Below are 19169 nucleotides of genomic sequence, written 5' to 3'. Positions count from 1 at the left end.
AAAGGATGTTTTATTAAATAGTCCTGCCTTGAGTTTAGGGGACTGGACTAGATGATGTACTGAGGTCCCTTGCAATCCTACACTTCTATGTTTAGATGAGGAGGCTTGCACCAAGACACAAGTGTCTTGTGAGGATATGAAAAGAACGCCACAGGACTTCTTTACATATATCAAAGAGGGATACTTCCTGAAGCGAAGCTGCTGAAGCACCTTTGCTCTGGTGGAGTGGGCCTTGCTCCGCCAGGTGGAGGTGCATGAGACAACTGGTAAGAGAACAAGATACAACCTGAAATCCACTTGGATAGTCTTTGTGAAGATAATGCTTCTCCTTTCATGTGTTCCACTAGGGCCACTAAAGAGCCCAGGAAACCTCAGAAAGGGCTTTGTCTCTGAAGATAGAATGTCAGTGCCCAAGGCATGACCAGAGAATGGAGTCTCTGATCCCAATTGTCAGTATAAGGCTTAGCAAAAAAACCATACAAGTAAGTGTATAGTCTGACATTATTTTGGACACAAACTGAAGGTGCAGTCTTATTCTTATGGAACATGATATATAATGGGTCAGCCATAAGCGTGATGTTCCGCAGGAACGCTAACTTCCTAGAGCAGGGGTTCTCAAACTGGGGGTTGGGACCCCTTAGGGGGTCACAAGGTTATTACATGAGGGGTCATGAGCTGTCAACTTCCACCCCAAGACCTGCTTTGCCTCCAGCATTTATAATGGTGTTAAATATATTAAAAAGTGTTTTTAATTTATAAAGGGATCAGAGGTTTGCTAAGTGAAAGTGGTCACCAGTAAAAAAGTTTGAGAGCCACTGTCCCAGAGTAACATGAACATGAGCATTTTGCTAGTGGTTCAAATGGTGGTTTACTTAGCATGGAAAGGACCATGTCGGAACCCATATCGGGGCAGGTCTGGCTATTGGAGAGAAGGTCTGATCAAGCCTTTCAGAAATCGCACAGTGACTGGATGTGTGAAGACAGAGTAGACATGAAGAGGAAGGTGGCAGGCACTAATTGCTACCAAATGAACCCATAGGGATCTATGGGAAAGACCAGAAAATTTCAAGGTGAGCAGACAGTCCCTTGGGAATGTCCATTTTGTCTGACGACATTTGGTGACACTGAGTACAAACAGAGAATCTTTTCAATTTAGCTAAGTAACACCTTCTGGCAGATTCTTTCCTGCTATTGTTCAGGATGGCTTTAACAGCTGTTGAACTTTCTGTTGTATGTTCAATGCCCATCCAAATACTAGGCTGTGAGATGAAGTTATTCTGAATTCAGATGCCTGATCCTTGCCCTTATCATAGAATATTAGGGTTGGAAGGGGCCTCAGGAGGTCATCTAGTCCAAACCCTGCTCAAAGCAGGACCAATCCCCAGATTTTTACCCCAGGTCCCCAAATGGCCCCCTCAGGGATTGAACTCACAACCCTGAGTTTAGCAGACCAATGCTCAAAGCACTGAGCTATCCCTCCTACTGGGGAGGATGTCTGGAAAGGACTGGATGCTGACTGGTGGACAATCGAGAAGGATGGGGAACTGAATTCTCTTGGCCATATGAGAGCAATGGCTTTGAGAACTCAAGTTAAGAGTGGGATGGGGTAGGGGGAGACTACATCAAATTTCCCATCCATGGGAGTAGAAGGACATCTTCCTTGGAATTATGACTGTACACCCCATGGTGCAGTATACTGTGCATTTCTTGTCTTGAGACGCAAACAGGTTAAGAGTCGGAGATCCCCATTGTTGGAAGAGGTCTTTCACCAATGAATTGTGCATCTCCCATTCATCATCCATCAAGAAGTGCTGAGACTGTTTGCTCGTGCATTGTGAGTTCCTGGAACGTAACCTACCAACAAGGTAACCCGATGAGGAATGCACCAATTCCAGAGGCAGACTGCTTCTATGCAAAGGGCGTAGATCTTGCTCCTCCTTGCTTCTTGATGTAGAACACAGCTGTCATGTTGCCTAACATCACCTGAATGTGCTGGGAATGAATGAATGGTAAGAATTGTTTGCAGGTCTCTCAGACTGCTCTCAGTTCCATGAGATTTTTGTGCACCCTGGACTCACAAGGTGTCCATGTTCCTTGTGCTATTTGTTCATCCAGATGTGCACCCCAGGCTATTAGGGAGGCATCCACAATTAGCATTTTCTGAGCAGGTGGCAGAGAGAAAGGACCTGTTCTTTGTTCTGCCACCAAACCTTGCATCCTGGGTGGGGAGTGTGTGATGTTCGCCTCTGGTATTATCTGGACCAGTGATCTGCTAGGTCACTTCAATCCTTGACCCTGGGAGCCAGCCTTACCCTGCTCTGCTGTGAGAACCCCCACTCCTGGGCTGTTTACACACAGCCTTTGGCATGTAAGCTGCTCCCAGCTACTTGCAACCAAATTACACTATCCAATATCTCCAGTCCCAGACGCAACCCTACGAATCTCTGTTTTGCAGTGTCCGGTTATGCCTGCTGGAAGCTGAACGCTTATATGAGTTCGTCAATTTAACTAAGAAATTGATATGTACCAGGTTTATTATCCCAAGAGGAGTCTCTGACACACTTCAAACCAAACGCACTGCTTCAAGTAGAATAAACAAATAAATTTATTAACTATGAAAGATAGATTTTAAGTGATTAAAAGTCACAGCATAACAAGTCTGATTTAGTCAAATGAAATAAACACAAAACACAGTCTAAGCTGCCCATACAAACTTAGATGCTTCTCACCACAGGCTGGGTGATTGCACTTCAGCCAGGCTCTCCGCTTTGATCAGTGCTTTAGTCGCTTGGTGTGGTGTGTGTAGACATTGGTGGAAGAGAGAGAGAGAGTGTATGGCAAACATCTCTCTCTTTTATCATGTCCTTTCTTCCCTCTTGGCTTTTCCCCGCCACCCTTCAGAGTCAGGTGAGCATTACCTCATCGCAGTCCCAAACTGACCAAAGGAAGGGGGTGACTCACTCGAGAGTCCAACAGATCCTTTTGTTGCTGCTTAGGCCAGCGTCCTTTGTTCCTGTGAGGCTGGGCTGGGTTTGTCTCATACATGCCCTGATGAGGTGTAAACTGCCTCTGTGCTCTTGGAGAGTTTTTGCTTGGGCTTATTTTAAGCCACGAAGACACATTTTGAGCCTCATAATTATATACATGAAATTATAACCTGTAACATTACTATAATGTTACTGTAACAACAATTACTATAACATCACTCTAACAACAATGCTCAGTGCACCATGAGCCTTCCGAAGATACCTGACATGACAAACTTTGCATTGGATACCACACAATCATTTTACAAGAATGAACATGGGGTTGCTGGGTGTTCCGCTGAGATACAGAGCGTCACAAAGTGTAACTAATTGGTCCATACTGTGCCTGCTTGGCACAGATACTGCTCAAAACCAGGCTTGTAGACAGTCAAGTCAGAGGCTCATGAATGGTGCCACATAGGTTCAAGATGTCATGTAACCCAGGAGGACAAGGTTGTTTGTGGGAGCTTTCTCAGCTGACTGATCAGGATGTTCATAGATTGAAATCTGTCCATATGGAAGTAAGCTCTGGCCAACTGGTGATGGTTGTTTTTACAGTTGCTCCAATGAATTCTGTGGTCTGTGTTGGAGCTGAAATGGACTTTTCTACATTCATGCAGATTCCTAGTTATTTCTGAGGGCATTCTGCACCAAAAAAAAAAATTAAAAATTCTGCACACAATATTTTAAAATTCTGCAAATTTTATTTGTCAAATAAATGTGGAGGCTCCAGCATGGCATTGGGGAGCACAGGTCACTGGCTGCACAGAGCTTGGAGATCATTGTGCCGTTCCCCCTGGGGACATGGACTCAGCAGTGGGGCTGCACCCAACCCTGACACATCGCAAGGACCAGGCCTGCCCCAGAAACACCCCAGGGCCCTGCCCCTCTGCGTCAGGTGCACCAGGTGTAGGCAGGCAGGATCCAAGTGTGGAAGGGCTTAGTGTTGGGGGGATCCAGGTGTGGATTGAGAGGGTTCTGTGTGCGGCAATCTGGGTGCAGGTGGCTCAGTGGAGGAGATGGTGGGAGGGGGAATCTGGATGCACAGGGGCTTGTTTGGGGGTTCTGGGTGCAACTGTAATAGGACAGCAGGGGGGTCCAGGTGAGGGTGGTTGGGGCTCCGTGCGGGGGCTCAGTGGGGGTCCATATGCTGGGGGAGTGCGACTCAGTGGGGTGGGGATCCAGGTGTAGCTGGCTGGGGCTTGGTGTAGGTGTAGGCAGCTTGTCAGGGTGGTCCAGATGCAGGGGGAGTAGGGCTCATCGGGGGGGGGTTCTGAGTGCAGTGGGGGTTTGGCTCGGTGGGAGGGTCTGAGTATGAGGGGTCTGGATGCATGGGGGTTGGGCAGATGGAGGAGCAGCTCCCTGTACAAGGATTCCTCCCCCTGCATCTAAGGAGAGATGGGTGCAGGAAATCAGGGGGGAGTTTGCACAGCTTCCTGCTGTCGGGGAAGTGATGACGGTCCTTCTCCCATATCAGAATTGTCTGACGAAGACAACATGGACTCCATCTCCAAAGGTGAAATACACTGACTAGTAAAGGGAACAGGAGATCCAACTTATTTCATAATGTTCATGGACCAACAGTGTCATGATCTCCCTTGTAAGAACTGGGCCTCATAAGATGGGACATTCCAGATCTGGCAGGATGGTGATGTCCTCTGAAAGGGTATATTTGCCCCCATGAGGCGTCTTCTCCCGGTTAACCTTCAGTATTGGCTCAGAAATGGGCATCAGTACCAATGGCACCTTTGCTAGTAGCAGAAATCAGACTGTCTAGGCTCATGCCTCTCTTGACTCAGCACCAATGGTCCTGCTGCTGCTGACGATGCTGAAGAAGGAGCCCTCTGTCTTTGCAGCCTGTGGGTTGGTACCATGATCTTGATGAGTTTTCGAGTTTCCCTGGCCCAGGTGTGAAAAGTCACCCAGTTTAGAGGAGGGCTGATTCCCCAACACACTTGCAGAAGTGGATCTAGAGGGGAATTTTTCTCTAGGCTTTGGAGAGGGTTTCCTGCCTTTGCAGTGAAACTGAGAGGAGGAATGCTTGGCTCTACCTCTGCCTGTCACTGTGTCTGAAGTGCTAGTGCTGGGCAGTGTGCTCCTCAATGCCTCAAACCACTGTGCAGTGCAGTCTGGTTCCATAAGGTGTTTCCTAAGCCTGAACTCCCATGCCTGTCCTGCCAGTTGATGTTATAGTTACCAGTTCAGAGTCCAGATCAATCTAGTGGCCAGCTAGGTTGATCATGAGTGGGGAGGAGCCGGGTTCCGTCGGCTATGACACGATGCTCTGGGAAAGTCTTGGCAGGATGAACCCAAATTTTCATGGCAAGGCACCTTGTTTTAGTGATTTTCATTCACAGGGATCAATAAGTTTTGCATCATCATGTGGTAATCAATTGTTGTTTGACAAGTGCTTGTTTTTTTAATTTTTTTTAAGAAGCTTTTTAGGGAGTTATTCCATGCTGGTTTTTATTACTACTATTTTGTTCCTATTTTGTTCCTGCTATTTGTGTACCTGTCTTATTTTCAGAGTAGTTAATTTGCCCTCCTTTGAACAGGGGCATGTTCCAGCCTCCTGGTGCCCTTGTGTCTGTCTCCGGCTCCTCCCTAGACCATCTGGTTCAGCAATGGCCTTCACACTTATTTCTTAACTCACACATTCCTCATTTACACACAAAACAGAATTAACTTACACAGAACATTTTGAACAGGAACATCAAATTGCAATGCAAAAGAAAACAATCATGGCATTCCTTCACTTATTTTAAAATGCTAAACCTACAACAAATTGGTGATCCTCAAAGGATCTGTTACTGCCTTGAAATTAGTTCAGACATAGATTCTGGTTGATGTATCCCTACCAATGATGCATTAGGCCATTCCTTTTTGCTATTTAAAAAGGGTGGCTGGCAGGATATGATCTAATCATACACCAATAAGTTTAATACATACTACATTATTATTCTTTTTTTTTTATTTTAAATGATATAAAATACAAACATGAAATGTTACTACTATGCAGGGGGTGGAGGAGTGACAGCTACTGTGCTTAGCAGTGCTATGAGCTTCTCTGAAGCAGTAGAGGCACATCTGGTGATCATTGCCTTGGGAAGGAACAGGGACAGGAGACACCGTTCTTGAAGGCCAGAATCCTGCTCATAACTGGACCTCATACTGGGAAGGGGGGCATGTTCCCCAAAACGTAATTATCTAATAAACTAAGAATTTTTATATTCAATATTTACAGTTTATAATATTTACAGGTTTGATGTAGGAGGATCAGCCCTTTGGACACTGGAGAGTTCAGACTCAGGCCATGGAACAGTAAGAAGGAACTGGAGAGGCAGTTGGTCCGCATGGCCGCTTACACCCTCAGATCAGAGCACAAGGAGGGAAAGAGTGCATATGAGGACCAAGGGACACTACTAACAAGAATCATCCAGTCTCAAGCACATGGAGTGCATGCATATATACAGGAACAAGCACTTGCAGAAGTGAGCCTTTGCTCCACCGCTTATTGATTTTAGTCACTGGAAAATATCAGCCTTTGCAGTGCTTGAATGTAAGAAAGGAAGCAATAAAAGGGTTGGGGGCAGGGGCAAAATGGAAACAATGAAGGCTCCTCTCAGATACCCCAACAGTCCCCCTGGCAGAGGCCAGGCCCAAGAGGGGAGCAAGCAGGAGCTTCTCTGACAAAGGGTGGTACAGCACTTAACAGGCCAGAGAAAGGAAAGGGAAAGGTCTATATGAAGCATTTTCAGCAGACAGACTCCTCAGCAATTACACATTAAATTTTCTATTTGTCCTCGGAGGGCTTTAATCAGAAGCATGAGAGCTGCAGCATTTCACCACTGCACACTCGGAGGGAGGCATGCATTACAGGAACAATTTGTAGCTTAGTTGCAAGAGGATCGCCCATGTAAGTAAGGCTGGACAGAACTCCACCCAAGAGTGCTAAGGAAGAGAGCTCCGTAAAGGTATCTGTGAGGCAGCACTGATGCCTTTATACAGGAATTCACATCATCTGTGAATACTTTGCCTGGCACAGAGGGCCCACATGTGTGAATGCACAAGGGAAACTTGTTTAATTCTTGGCATATCAGACTGGTGAGAGGGAAACAGAAGCTAAAATTTCAGACCTCCCTTCATGTTTACCTTTTCAAGAGGCAGAAGTGGCTCATAGGTACAGGTGAACACTAAGTACTAAATTGAATATTCCAGACCTTTCCCCTCCCTGTAAGTTCCACAATGTCCGCTAGGAAGGGCATGGTGATCAAACTCATTGCAACAACCAGAAGGTGCTAGCAATTTGTAGTCACTTAACCTGAGTTGCTTAGATGCAAGCTGCTCCATTGAACAACCCCCTCTGTCAAAGAAACAAAGCTCAACCCTGCTTCTCACTCTTCCCCCCAAACAATGCCATTTGTTTCAGTGCAACTCACCAAGATGGTCACCACTAAATACTGGAAGTGATTGTGAAGACTGGCTGCATGAGTGCAAAACAGGACAAAATTGCTCTGCTCAAGCTGCGAGATGAAGACAACATCAAAAAGAATTTCGTTACATCACCTATAACAAATCAGTTATCAAATAAATCCAAGTTTTTAGGATCTGATTCTGGTCTCACTTACACCAGTTTAAACCAGGAATAACTCCACTGAAGACACTGCAGTAATGTCAAGATACAGCTGGGATAAAGTGACAGACGGATCAGGCCCTGAATGTAGCAAACTAGTAGGTTGCAATATGGAAGACTAGTTTATTGGAAGGGGAGAGGAGTCTATTTTCAACCTTGGAGTTTGCCTATTGTAACTGGTTAGTTACACAGAGCAGTTTGCTGAAGAAAGTTGCAGTCCCCTTCCACAGACCGCCTCTTAGACAGTAATACCATGCATCTTTGAATTAAAGCCATGGCTCCTAAGCAATTTACTGCCCCCTCAGCTGAAATTAATCATGACAACCCTCTGAAGTGCAGTAACTGATCTGGAGTGGCTTAATCATGCTGCTTATATTTATGTATTTGTGATCCTGAGCCCTGGCTCAGGATCAGAAATGCCCACATGTTTGGGTACTGTTTGGGTTGGAGGATCCAGTTCCTGTCTATTATACAGATAGGTGAGTCACAAGAATTATCATCCAGGATTTTGAGAGTTCAGGGTGAGGGCTGGAACTGAATTCCTGGTCCAGACCCATCTCTGATTATTTTGGGAAGGTGGAAGGCCTAGAGAAGAAACCGTGTCTTGCTTGGAAGCTTGATGAACTACTGTTCCTTTGAGAGCCAAGAAATTAACAACAGCTTTTTTGCTTATGTAGAAATTAGGATGAGTATCCATGGGGAGATTTCTGGCCCCTCCTCCTTCCCCAATGCCTTCTCCAACTTGTGCCATAGTCTGCTGTGCTTTCATTTCAGATGTGGAAAAATACCATATTGGGATCAGACCCACCAAAATTATGTCTCCCTATCCTTTCACCCTCTGCCCCCACTCCAAAACAACCCCCCAGACAGCCAGCAGCCTGTGCTGCACATACCAGCCAAGTTGGAGAAGGAGAGCTCCCAGCTGCTGGCTGCCTTCTCCCGCCTCTTTAAGACCTGAGGGTACAAGATGGAGGAGGAGCTCCCTGGGTGTTGTCAATAGGTGACTGTCTGTCTGCAGGTGACTGTGTGCTACGCCAGGCCACATCGTGATTAAGTGAGTGAGTGCTGTAAGGGTCTGAATCCCAAGGAGTCTACCTTAATCTTCCCTCGCCTGTTGTCACTTAGACGGACTACATTATTTGATGTGAGGGGAGATGCTATGTTGCTGTTTCTCACTCTCAGGCCTTTCCCTCAAGCAAAAACTGTCAGATGCACAACAAGGAAGGCTTGCTAACTGGACCCAAATCCATGCCAACAGGAAATGTGGTTATTTCTTGGCAAACATATTTTCTGAGGTTCTTTGTGATAAGCACAGCCGTGGAGGAGTGACAGTCCTTCCACAGGACTTATTAATTCGCCAGTACAGTTGGCAAACAAAGTACGAGGTACATTATAAGCATAACTCTTGTCATAATGTCACAGTGCTGGCTGACTGATGGTTCATGTGACTAATGGACTAGTGTCAAAAACATGGATATTATGATGTGCTTTAAAAAAAATAAAGATGATGATTAATAGCGCCCTATCAAATTCAGGGTCCATTTTGGTCAATTTAACAATCACAGTATTTTAAAAATCATAAATTTTGTTATTCCAGATATTTAAATCTGAAATTTCACATTGCTGTAATTGTAGCAGTCCTGGTCCGAAAGGGGGTTGGAAGGGTTACAAGGGTATTGCTGGGGATGGGGTGGCTGGAGAGCAGTGGCTGCTGGCCAGAAGCCCAGCTCTGAAGGCAGCACCAGCTCCAGCAGCAGCACAGAAGGATGGCCTGGGATGGCATTGCCACCCTTACTGCTGCACTGCTGCCTTCAGAGCTGGGCCCTCAGTCAGCAGCCACCACTCTCCAGCCACTCAGCTCTGAAGGATGCAGCAGTGCAGAAGTAAGGGTGGCAATACCATTACTCCCCTGCAATAATCTTGCAACCTCCCCTCTGACCCCCTTTTGGGTCAAGACCCCCAGTTTGAGAAACACTGGTGAAATCTGTATAGTATAGGGTAAAAGTGCACAAAAGACCAGATTTCACGAAAGAGAGCAGATTTCACAATCCATGACATGTTTTTCATGGACATGAATTTGGTAGGGCCCTAATAATTAAGGTAATGAATGTGAAGGAAACACACTTAAAAGATTAATGGAAATGAGCACAGATCGCAAAACACTGGATCAAAATAAAACTGAACTTTGGGGAATGTGGGTTGAGAATATATCAGTTTCAGGTTTTTATACAACATCTATCAATGTGATGCTGCCTTACTGTGTTTCTTTTGGGGGGTTTGAAATACAGCAGGTGATCCAGATCTGAATTTTGTGGTTGTAGTTATAACTAGAACTAGTATTGTATACCTAGATGAGGGAATATCATCTTACACTTACATAGCGCCTTCCTTCACAAAATACTCTATAGGAACCACTTCAGACATGATTAAAACAGAGTCACATAGGGAAAGGAATGGGGAAATGGTTTAATGCAGCACACGTTATAGAACAGCTTTGGAAAAAAGCATTCCCTAGCTGGTTGAAACTAGGGGATTTTAGGTAGGTAGAATATAATTAGCCAAACTGGGCCTTTAACAAGTGGTCAGGGCTTTAGGTTTTATTTCTTGTTTTAAAAACACTACCTCCAGCAGCACAATGCCCCTTAGCATGACAGCAGGGCATTAGTTCCACATTGACTCAGAGGGGAAAAACACAATCTACCAAATCACTAGCTCTACTTGCAAGTCTAGGGCTATTTTACATTCCAGCTGCTGCTTCTGACTCTTTCATGCTGTGGGTAGAACAAGTCCAATGCATGGACTTGCAAAGACTGGAGTTACCTGAACAGCTGTTGAGATGAGAAGAAATGAAGCTGTAAGTTTCAAGTACGGACCGTGCTTCATTGTGAGTCTCAGTCCCTTAAAGAAAGGAATTGCTTTGTCTGAATTTAAGGCGTAAGGATCTACAAGAGGTGGAATACATAAAATAATGTCATATTTTCCAAAGCTAACTGGGAAAGAATCACTTTGAAACCCAGATGTATTTGAATTTAACTTACCCTCTCTCTCCTTAACTCCAGTGAAAAGGATCACAATGCCGAATAGATACACTCCTCCTATTACTCCCGCTGCAATCATGTAGACTTCTCTCTTTAAAAGGAAAGAGACTTCTAACAGATAAGGACAATAAAAGCCTGATCACACTGCTCCAGCTCAACGAAAGTGAACAGAACACTACACTGAGGAAAGACAAATTACAGATCCCAGATAGAAATAATTTTAATACTAGCATGGGCAAGATTTACATACAAAACAATGGGGATTGTGTCATGTTAGGATATAAGCGTGCTATTCATTTGACCAGAGCAGGCTACAGTTTTATGAAGGACAGAGTGACATTTTCCAGGGGTCAGCACAAGCTACGATCATTATGGGGAACCCAGCTCCCTCAAATTTTTCAGTTTAAGGTAAGGTGAGGCCCAGGTATGAGCTGACCTTGACAATATTTTTGGAAAAACAAAAACATCCCTGCTTTTGCCATCTCATATTAATCTGTAACAATAGCAGGCCCCAATCCTCAGTGCTGCTGAGCACACATATCTTCCAATTAAGTCAGCTATGGTCAGTGCTTTATTTGTAATGAAAGATGTGCCGGGGCTCAAACAAGTTTTGTACATTCATAACTGATGCAGCAAATGCAGAGGTGCTGGGGCTATGAACTGCCAAACCTAGAAGTGCCGGGGCTCAGCCCAGGCAAGCCCTGGCACAAATTAAGCACTGGCTATGGTAGGTTAACTACTGCCTTGGCTATTAAACCTTGAAACCATATTTCTAACAGCACTGCTTATGGACCAGGGCTAAGACTGTCAAAAGTGACTAATGATTTTGGATACCTCAGTGTCAGGGTGCCCAAAGGAGAGAAAGGATGGTCCAGCGGTTAAGATGCTAGCCTAGGACTGGAACAACCTGGATTCAACTCCCTGTTCCATCACAGACCTTCTGCGTGATCTGAGGCAAGTCACTTAGTCTCTCTTTGCCACAGTTCCCCATCCATATAAAGGGGGAAATAGCATTTCCTTGCCTAACAGGAGTGTTGTGAGGCTAAATACATTACAACTTGTGAGGCACCTGGGTAATACAGTAATAGAGACCATAAGTAAGCAATAGCTAGATTTCAAGACACTGACTTTCAGGAAGTGCTGAGCATCCACCCTCAGAAAATTAGGCCCCTTTAAAGTTTCTTCTGTTGGGCATCCAAAAATTAAGGCACTCGGGGTGTCTTCACAGCACAGTTAGCTCAAGTTATACTTGAGTGTTACTCCTAATCCAACTCTCATCTACACACAAAAATCTCTAGCTCAAATTGAGTGATGCTCTAAAGTCAAGGTCGCTGGTCCACAGGCTGAGTTTGAACCTTGAGAGATGCTGAGGCTCAAGCAAGTGAAGGGGTTACAACAACTGATAAGTGGTTAAACCAATCACTCTGTGCTGCTAATCCAATCACTCTGTGAAACTCCAGTGTAGTTCTGAAGTGTGATCGCTCTCACTGGAGCGAGGCGAGTGTATGAAGACATACTGGCTGCAGTATGCCGACCACAAAATCTGTAGCTAGATTAATCTCATTTGCAAATATTCCAAACCATCCGGCGTCTGTCACAGATATGCAGCATGCGCTGGATGGTTTGGAATATTTGCAAATGAGATTAATCTAGCTACAGATTTTGTGGTCGGCATACTGCAGCCAATATGTCTTCATACGCTATGAGTGAGACCTCAATACAGATGCAAAATTAGTTAATAAAATTAATATAATTTATGTGTATAATGTTCCAATCTTGATTTCATGAGCTAACTGTTATAGTGAAGACAAGCCCCCAAAATAACTAGTCGCTTTTGAAAATCTCAGTCTTTCTCTGGTTGCTTGGCTGGAACTGGAGAACTTCCCAGGTACGTACAGCCAGCTGTGTGCTCTTCTTTGTGTGAAGAACTTTCACGGCTGCAGACTATTTACAAATAAAATTTACTTCAGGATAAATCTAGGACCTATAAGTATAAATTTCTATCAAAAAGTAAAACAGCCATGAACAAAAGTTCTAGTATGTCAGCAGCCAGGACATGTTTATATAAAAGCAACTATGTTGACACTAGCGATAGACATATACATTCATCTATCACAGATATGCAGCATGCGCCGGATGGTTTGGAATATTTGCAAATGAGATTAATCTAGCTACAGATTTTGTGGTCTTCATACGCTATGAGCGAGACCTCAATACAGATGCAAAATTAGTTAATAAAATTATTATAATTTATGTGTATAATGTTCCAATCTTGATTTCACTTTACTGAAATTTAGGAGATATTCTCAATTACTTTTATACATTGATGCTTGGAGAATATAAAGCTCACATTCTTATGTTTTTGGAAGCTTATATTTATTTAATTAAATGAAAATGTTCAAACTAATCAAGGATATTCCTAGGAAATCTCTGCTGTCTCAATCAAAGAGAGTCATGACAAGTGTCAGGCTATTCTCTGAATACGGTTTTCCAACCAGTTGTGCATCCACCTTATAATAGGTTTCTCTAGGCTATGTTTCCCTAGCTTATGAGACAGTCATGTGAGACAGTAACAAAAGCCTTACTAATACTGCTTGAGAAATTATTAAAGTTTCATTTAAGTATATTTACTTTGTATATTTTGACATTATATGATGTTGACAATTTTTTGTGTGTTAACAGTTACAGCGCTTTAACTTTTTGAATCTCATTGTCTAGCCATCAAATAATTACTGTATGAATCCCCATCTGTACTTCCCCTCATAATTTTCCTGCAACCATGAACATTTAAATAGATTAAAATAGAAAAAATGCTGAAAACCCATAAATTGTGCAACTGTTACAATTTAAATTGATAAAGGTAGAAAAAATGCTTAAAAAGTAAACATTCATATCAGCCATTGAAATTTAAAAAAAATAAGAATAAAGTTTCGCCAAGCCTATAAATATACTACAAATGGTAGGTTGCAAATCTAGGAACCATTTGGTCAAAAAAAGCTCATTAACCAACAGTGGCATCTTCTCAAAGAACAGGCTAACTCCCTAATGTACAAGATAAAAGTTTGGTAGAGACATGATCTTTATCTAAAAAAAACCCAAAACTTTGTAAGCTATTTATGTTTGAGAAAGAGATAGCTATATACATGAACGTAAGGCTGTTCTTTATTCACGAGAAGGAATTATGCTTCAGATGTGTTTTCAGAACTGTAGAGTAAGGCATAAAACTGGGCCTCTTTCTCCCTCTTTACAGAGAGAAAATCTGTAGTTTTAAACCCCACACAAAGAATTCTAGAGATATCCTAATCAAAACTCATTTCTTTTATAAAACTTTAACGTCTTCATTCTTTAAACTTTCAGGAGAACATTTATGGCTGGGAAATGTTTTACTGAAGATATTGGTTAATTCTGACTCATCTTTCCTCTTGATGGGGAAAACCCCAGTCGTCCCTCAACTGTTTAAGATGTTATATGCTTCCTTTGAGATGTGTATTCACAAATGTTTTGTATCTAAAACTAGCTCTTCAAATAGTAACTTCCTGAGACTACTATTATGTGACTCGTAAGATTTTTTGTGTACAAGTATAGCAAGGTCATTTGAATGCTATTGCAGGTTAATATAAGAAACCATCTGAGTATAAAATACTGATATTCACTGGGGAATTAATCAGTTACCTCGCAAAGCTTAAACTTCTTGCCAAACTCAAAAAAGACAAGAAAAAGTTCCGCAAAGATTGTTAAGAAGAAAAGACAATACCTTATTAGATCACCATTTAAGTTTAAAGACTCTTTTAAATAATAATTTAAATTTTAAAAAGGCTATTTTAACAGCTAAAATACTTTTTGGACTGTGTTTTGACTTATATGAAACAATTTCAAAACCTTGAATGGAGCTAAAGGAATCTCTCCGAAAATGAACTGAATAAAAGAGAGTTAAAACTCTAATGTTCTGAGAATTTCCTGCCACAAAGCCAAAAATCAATACAACTATATAGCTGAAGAATTACAGCTCTACTGCATGTGCATTAACAGACTGCATATTCATGAGATGAAGATGCTACCAAGGCAATCCCATGAAGGTGATAAGCCAATGAAATGTAACAGCATCGGATATCTGAATCCAGCCAAGCCCTGAAAGGTGTGCTTCTTCTTCCTTCAGTGAGACTATGCAAAGAGAAGAGTATAAATTCCTCAGAACTGGGACATGCACTCTCATGCTTGTTCTTACAAACTTTTTTGTGCTCTTATACTCTTACATGGTTCCGCTTTCTTATGCGCTCAGTTCAGCCTGGCCGCCTCATCTCTACAAGAAAGCACACAGCAGCAACCAGACAGCTAAGAAGAATAAAGTAGCAACAACACAGCATCAAGAAGCAGCAGCCTTCCAGCTCAGCACTTCTTCTGCAGCACGATGACATCATTGAGACTTCAGCATCATTGGTGAGATAGGAGTACTTGTGGCACCTTAGAGACTAACAAATTTATTTCAGCATGAGCTTTTGTGAGCTACAGCTCACTTCTTTGGATGCATAGAATGGAACACACAGACAGGAGATATTTATACATACAGAGAACATGAAAAGGTGGAAGAGATGGAGTCTGCAAGAGCATTGCCAAGGGATTAGAGTTGTTTCTTGTAATAATTTTAATGGACTATTGAAATCCTATTGTAATTTAAGGCATTAACAGCTTCTCCTATTAAACACTAGATTGCTTTGACTGTGAACTCCAAAAGGATATATGAGCTAATCTCGGTAAAAAGAGAAAAAATAGCAGGATTTACAGTAGAACCTCAGAGTTACAAACATCTCGGGAATGGAGATTGTTCGTAACTCTGAAATGTTTGTAACTTTGAACAAAATGTTATAGTTATTCTTTCAAAAGTTTACAACTGAACATTGACTTAATACGGCTTTGACACTGTCATAACTATAAAGGGAAAGGTAACAACCCTCCTGTATACAATACTATAAAATCCCTCCTGGCCAGAGGCACTAAAATCCCTTTACCCTTAAGGTTAAGAAGCTCAGGTAACCTGGCTGACACCTGACTCAAGGGACCAACAAGGGGACGAGATACTTTCAACATGTTCAAGGGATTTTCCAAAAGATTAGCCACACTGTACATTTTTACAGTTCTTGGTAATAGCAACACATTAGTTACAAAAATCACCATTAGCAATAGCAATAAATCCATTGCAAGTGTCCATTTACAATCATTTTTGTCATGTCACACCTTTGGCTCAATACCATTGCAGTCTGGGCCTTTTAGAGTTACCCTGTGGTTTCCCTTTGCAAAATTAAGTTTTCTTCTTTTTCCTTGTCCTGAAGGATTAAACCCTGATTTCTCTTGCTCTACAGAATTCACTGGCTGATGGGATGGGCTCTCTTTGCTAACACCTATTAGCAAGTCTTTCTTCTCCCTGTCAGCCAGGTTACCTGAGCTTCTTAACCCTTTACAGGTAAAAGGATTTTGGTGCCTCTGGCCAGGAGGGATTTTACAGTATTGTATACAGGAGAGTTGTTACCCTTCCCTTTATAGTTATGACAGACACTTTACTATGCAGAAGAAATATGCTGCTTTTAACCATCTTAATTTAAATGAAACAAGCACAGAAACAGTTTCCTTATCTTGTCAAATCCTTTTTTTTAGAACTTTCCTTTTATTTCTTTTTAGTAGGTTACATTTAACACAGTACTGTACTGTATTTGGTTTGGGGGGGGGGTTGTGGTTTTTTTTTGTCTCTGCTGCTGCCTGTTTGTGTCCTTCTGGTTCCAAATGATGTGTATGGTTGACCGGTCACTTTGTAACTCTGGTGTTCATACCTCTGAGGTTGTACTGTACTTTGAATTTAAGATTCTTGAAGATTTATTAATTTTCCTGTCTCAAAACTGCTCCTTGAATGGCTTCCTTTTAAGTAACTGAGTTAAATGCTTTCTTCATCTTTGCCCATGTATAAAGTGGTTAGGTTATCCTTGACAAATCAAACAGGATTCACTGACCTTAAATGAAATTCCTTAGCCCATCTATTAATTGTTTTAGTTATTTATGACACACTGAGACAGGCCTCCATACTGATTTTGGGAAAAAGTACTTCGGTCTTAGTTCTCCTAGAGAAGAGTGTTCCCAGTGGGGGTGTACCCCTTCTTAAGGACTAATCCAGTGATACTCAGTCTGAAGTTCGCGAGTCACAAGTGGCTCCCTAATGTATCTCCTGGGGCTCGTGATATTAAAACACTGTGATTTAATTATGAACCAATCTAAGTTATTAACCAATGAGGATGCTTTTACTATGTTATTAGACAATTGTAACTGATAAAATAATAATACTTAGCCAGTCATTTTGCCGTAAGAATGAAACAATGAATTCACACTACTGTGGCTCTTTTGGGCAATACTGATCACTAATTTGGCTCCCAAACCACTGAGGTCTGAGTTCACTGGTCTAATCTCTGTTGAGAGCTCTTCACTGAAATACACACAGAAGAGATTGCATCTGTAGTAGCCATTGCTTACTGCTTGTGTTCTGTTTTGGTCTTTGTTATTATATAATTAAAGTGTGTGGGGGGAATCATAGCTAATTATTGTGGTTATTTTGTTTATCTGCCATCGTGCTGTCCCCTATTGCACAGTCAGAAGAACCTCATGTGACTAAAACAGTGGGGTCACACCCCTGAAATGGAGACAATTAAGATTTGGCCCCAACTACTTCTTGTCCTCCACGTTATTATTTTTTTTTTTGTAATTTTGAGGATAAAATCACTTGGAGCTCAACACTTTGCAAAACAACCCTTTCTACCCACAATATCCCTCTGCCCCAACAATGCACGAGAATAGGATTTTCACACACAAACATTCCCACATGACCTCAGATTTTTTATTCATGTCTGGTTCTTTTCTTTAATGCTGTTTAGGGGATTTCAAAGAATGGGGTTACTCAACAGCACTAATGAAAACAGTCTCCGCAAGGCAAAAGGCTGCCAGTGCACTTCAATCCTGCCCTGCCACACCTCCAGCCAGTCCTCTCTTGAAAATCTCTTGTGCAGAGACTTGTCAATTTGTACAGCAATTTTGTGATGTGAGCAAATTCATTGTTTCATAAATTCCAAGGCCAGAAAGGACCACTGTGATCATCTAGTCTGACCTCCTGTATAACACATGCTATAGAACTTCCCCAAAATAATTTCTGCAATATATCTTTTAGAAAAATGTCCAACCTCAATTTAATAATTGTCAGTGATGGCGAATCACTGCACCCCTCGGTAACCTGTTCCAATGGTTAAGTACCCACACAGTCTAAAATTTACACCTTATTTCCAGTCTGAATTTGTCGAGCTATTGGATAGTGTTAAACCTTTCTCTCATAGACTGAAGAGCCCATTATTAAATATTTGTTCTGCATGTAGATACTTACAGACTGTAATCAAGCCACTTAACCTTCTCCTTGTTAAGCTAAGTAGATTGAGCTCCTTGAGTTTATCACTATAAGGCAGGTTTTCTAATCCTTTAATCGTTCCCGTGGCTCTTCTCTGAACCCTCTCCAATATAGCAATATCCTTCTTGAATTGTGGGCACCAGAACTGGATACAATATTCCAACATTGGTTGCACCAGTGCCAAATATGTAGGTAAAATAAATCCTGGGATGGATAATCAGGGGAATCTCAAGTAGAAGTAGAGAGGCAGCCCAGGACTTTGGGTCAGCCCCAGCTGCAGGCAGCACGGGGCTCGGGAGTGGGGTCAGCCGTAGCCCCAGCTGTGGGCGGCATAAAGCTGGGGCAGGGCGGAGACCCAGCCATGAGCAGTGGCAAGCTTGGGGGGGGGCAGCCCCAGCTGTGGTCAGCACAGGACTCAGCCCCAGATGCAGGCAGCATGGGGTAGGGGGGAGTTAGCCCCACCTCAGGGAGGCATGGGAAGGGTGGCTCGGGTAAACCCTGCAAGGTGAGGTGGGGGGCGGCTTGCATGAGCCCTTGGTAGTCCTGTTTTTACTTTAAGAAATATGATCACCCTGGAAGGGGGGGGGTCAAGATCTCTACTCCTCCGTGGCTGGGATGAGAACTACCTCTTTCTCTAGCTTCTTCTCTTCCAGCTCTCCGATGGCAGCTTGCATTACTGTGCCTGACAGGCCATAGGTTCTCTGCAGCAGCTGACGCTGCCCTCCTGCCCAGAGGGTCTGCGATTAACGCGTGTTAAAAAAATTAATGTGTTAAATGTGCTGTGCGTTAATCACACACGTTAACAGCAGCTAATTGACAGCCCTGTTAATTAGGCTTCCATTTTAAACAGGAAGCCAGTCTGTAGGGGAGAGAAAAGGTGGCCATACAGCTCCTCATCATCCATATGTCTCAGCATCTTCAGCAAAGCTCCTCAGCATAATTTGGTTGTCGTGCTAAGAAGCAATTAAAAACAGAACAGAGAGGAGGGCTTGTTCAAAATGATGCGTTTGTCTTGGTTCTGATGTCACCAACCTTAAGCA

The 19169-nt window shown here is 42.8% G+C and overlaps 1 protein-coding gene across 2 annotated transcripts in view; it reads right to left on the bottom strand.

Annotated features, from left to right (window-relative positions):
- The window catches only part of MFSD2B (MFSD2 lysolipid transporter B, sphingolipid), a 59527-nt gene that overhangs the window by 15952 nt on the left and 24406 nt on the right, over nt 1-19169 (bottom strand). For both annotated transcript variants that reach the window (XM_050950794.1, XM_050950793.1), the window contains 3 exons: nt 10698-10788; nt 10480-10601; nt 7466-7549 (listed from right to left, as the gene is read on the bottom strand). In XM_050950794.1, coding sequence (XP_050806751.1) covers nt 7466-7549; nt 10480-10601; nt 10698-10788 — 297 coding nt within the window. The remainder of the gene's footprint in view (nt 1-7465; nt 7550-10479; nt 10602-10697; nt 10789-19169) is intronic.

Source organism: Gopherus flavomarginatus, chromosome 4 (genome assembly GCF_025201925.1).
Source record: "Gopherus flavomarginatus isolate rGopFla2 chromosome 4, rGopFla2.mat.asm, whole genome shotgun sequence".
Taxonomy (NCBI): domain Eukaryota; kingdom Metazoa; phylum Chordata; order Testudines; family Testudinidae; genus Gopherus; species Gopherus flavomarginatus.
The sequence above is the reverse complement of the archived record's forward strand: the minus strand, read 5'-3'. Positions and strand labels throughout refer to the sequence as shown.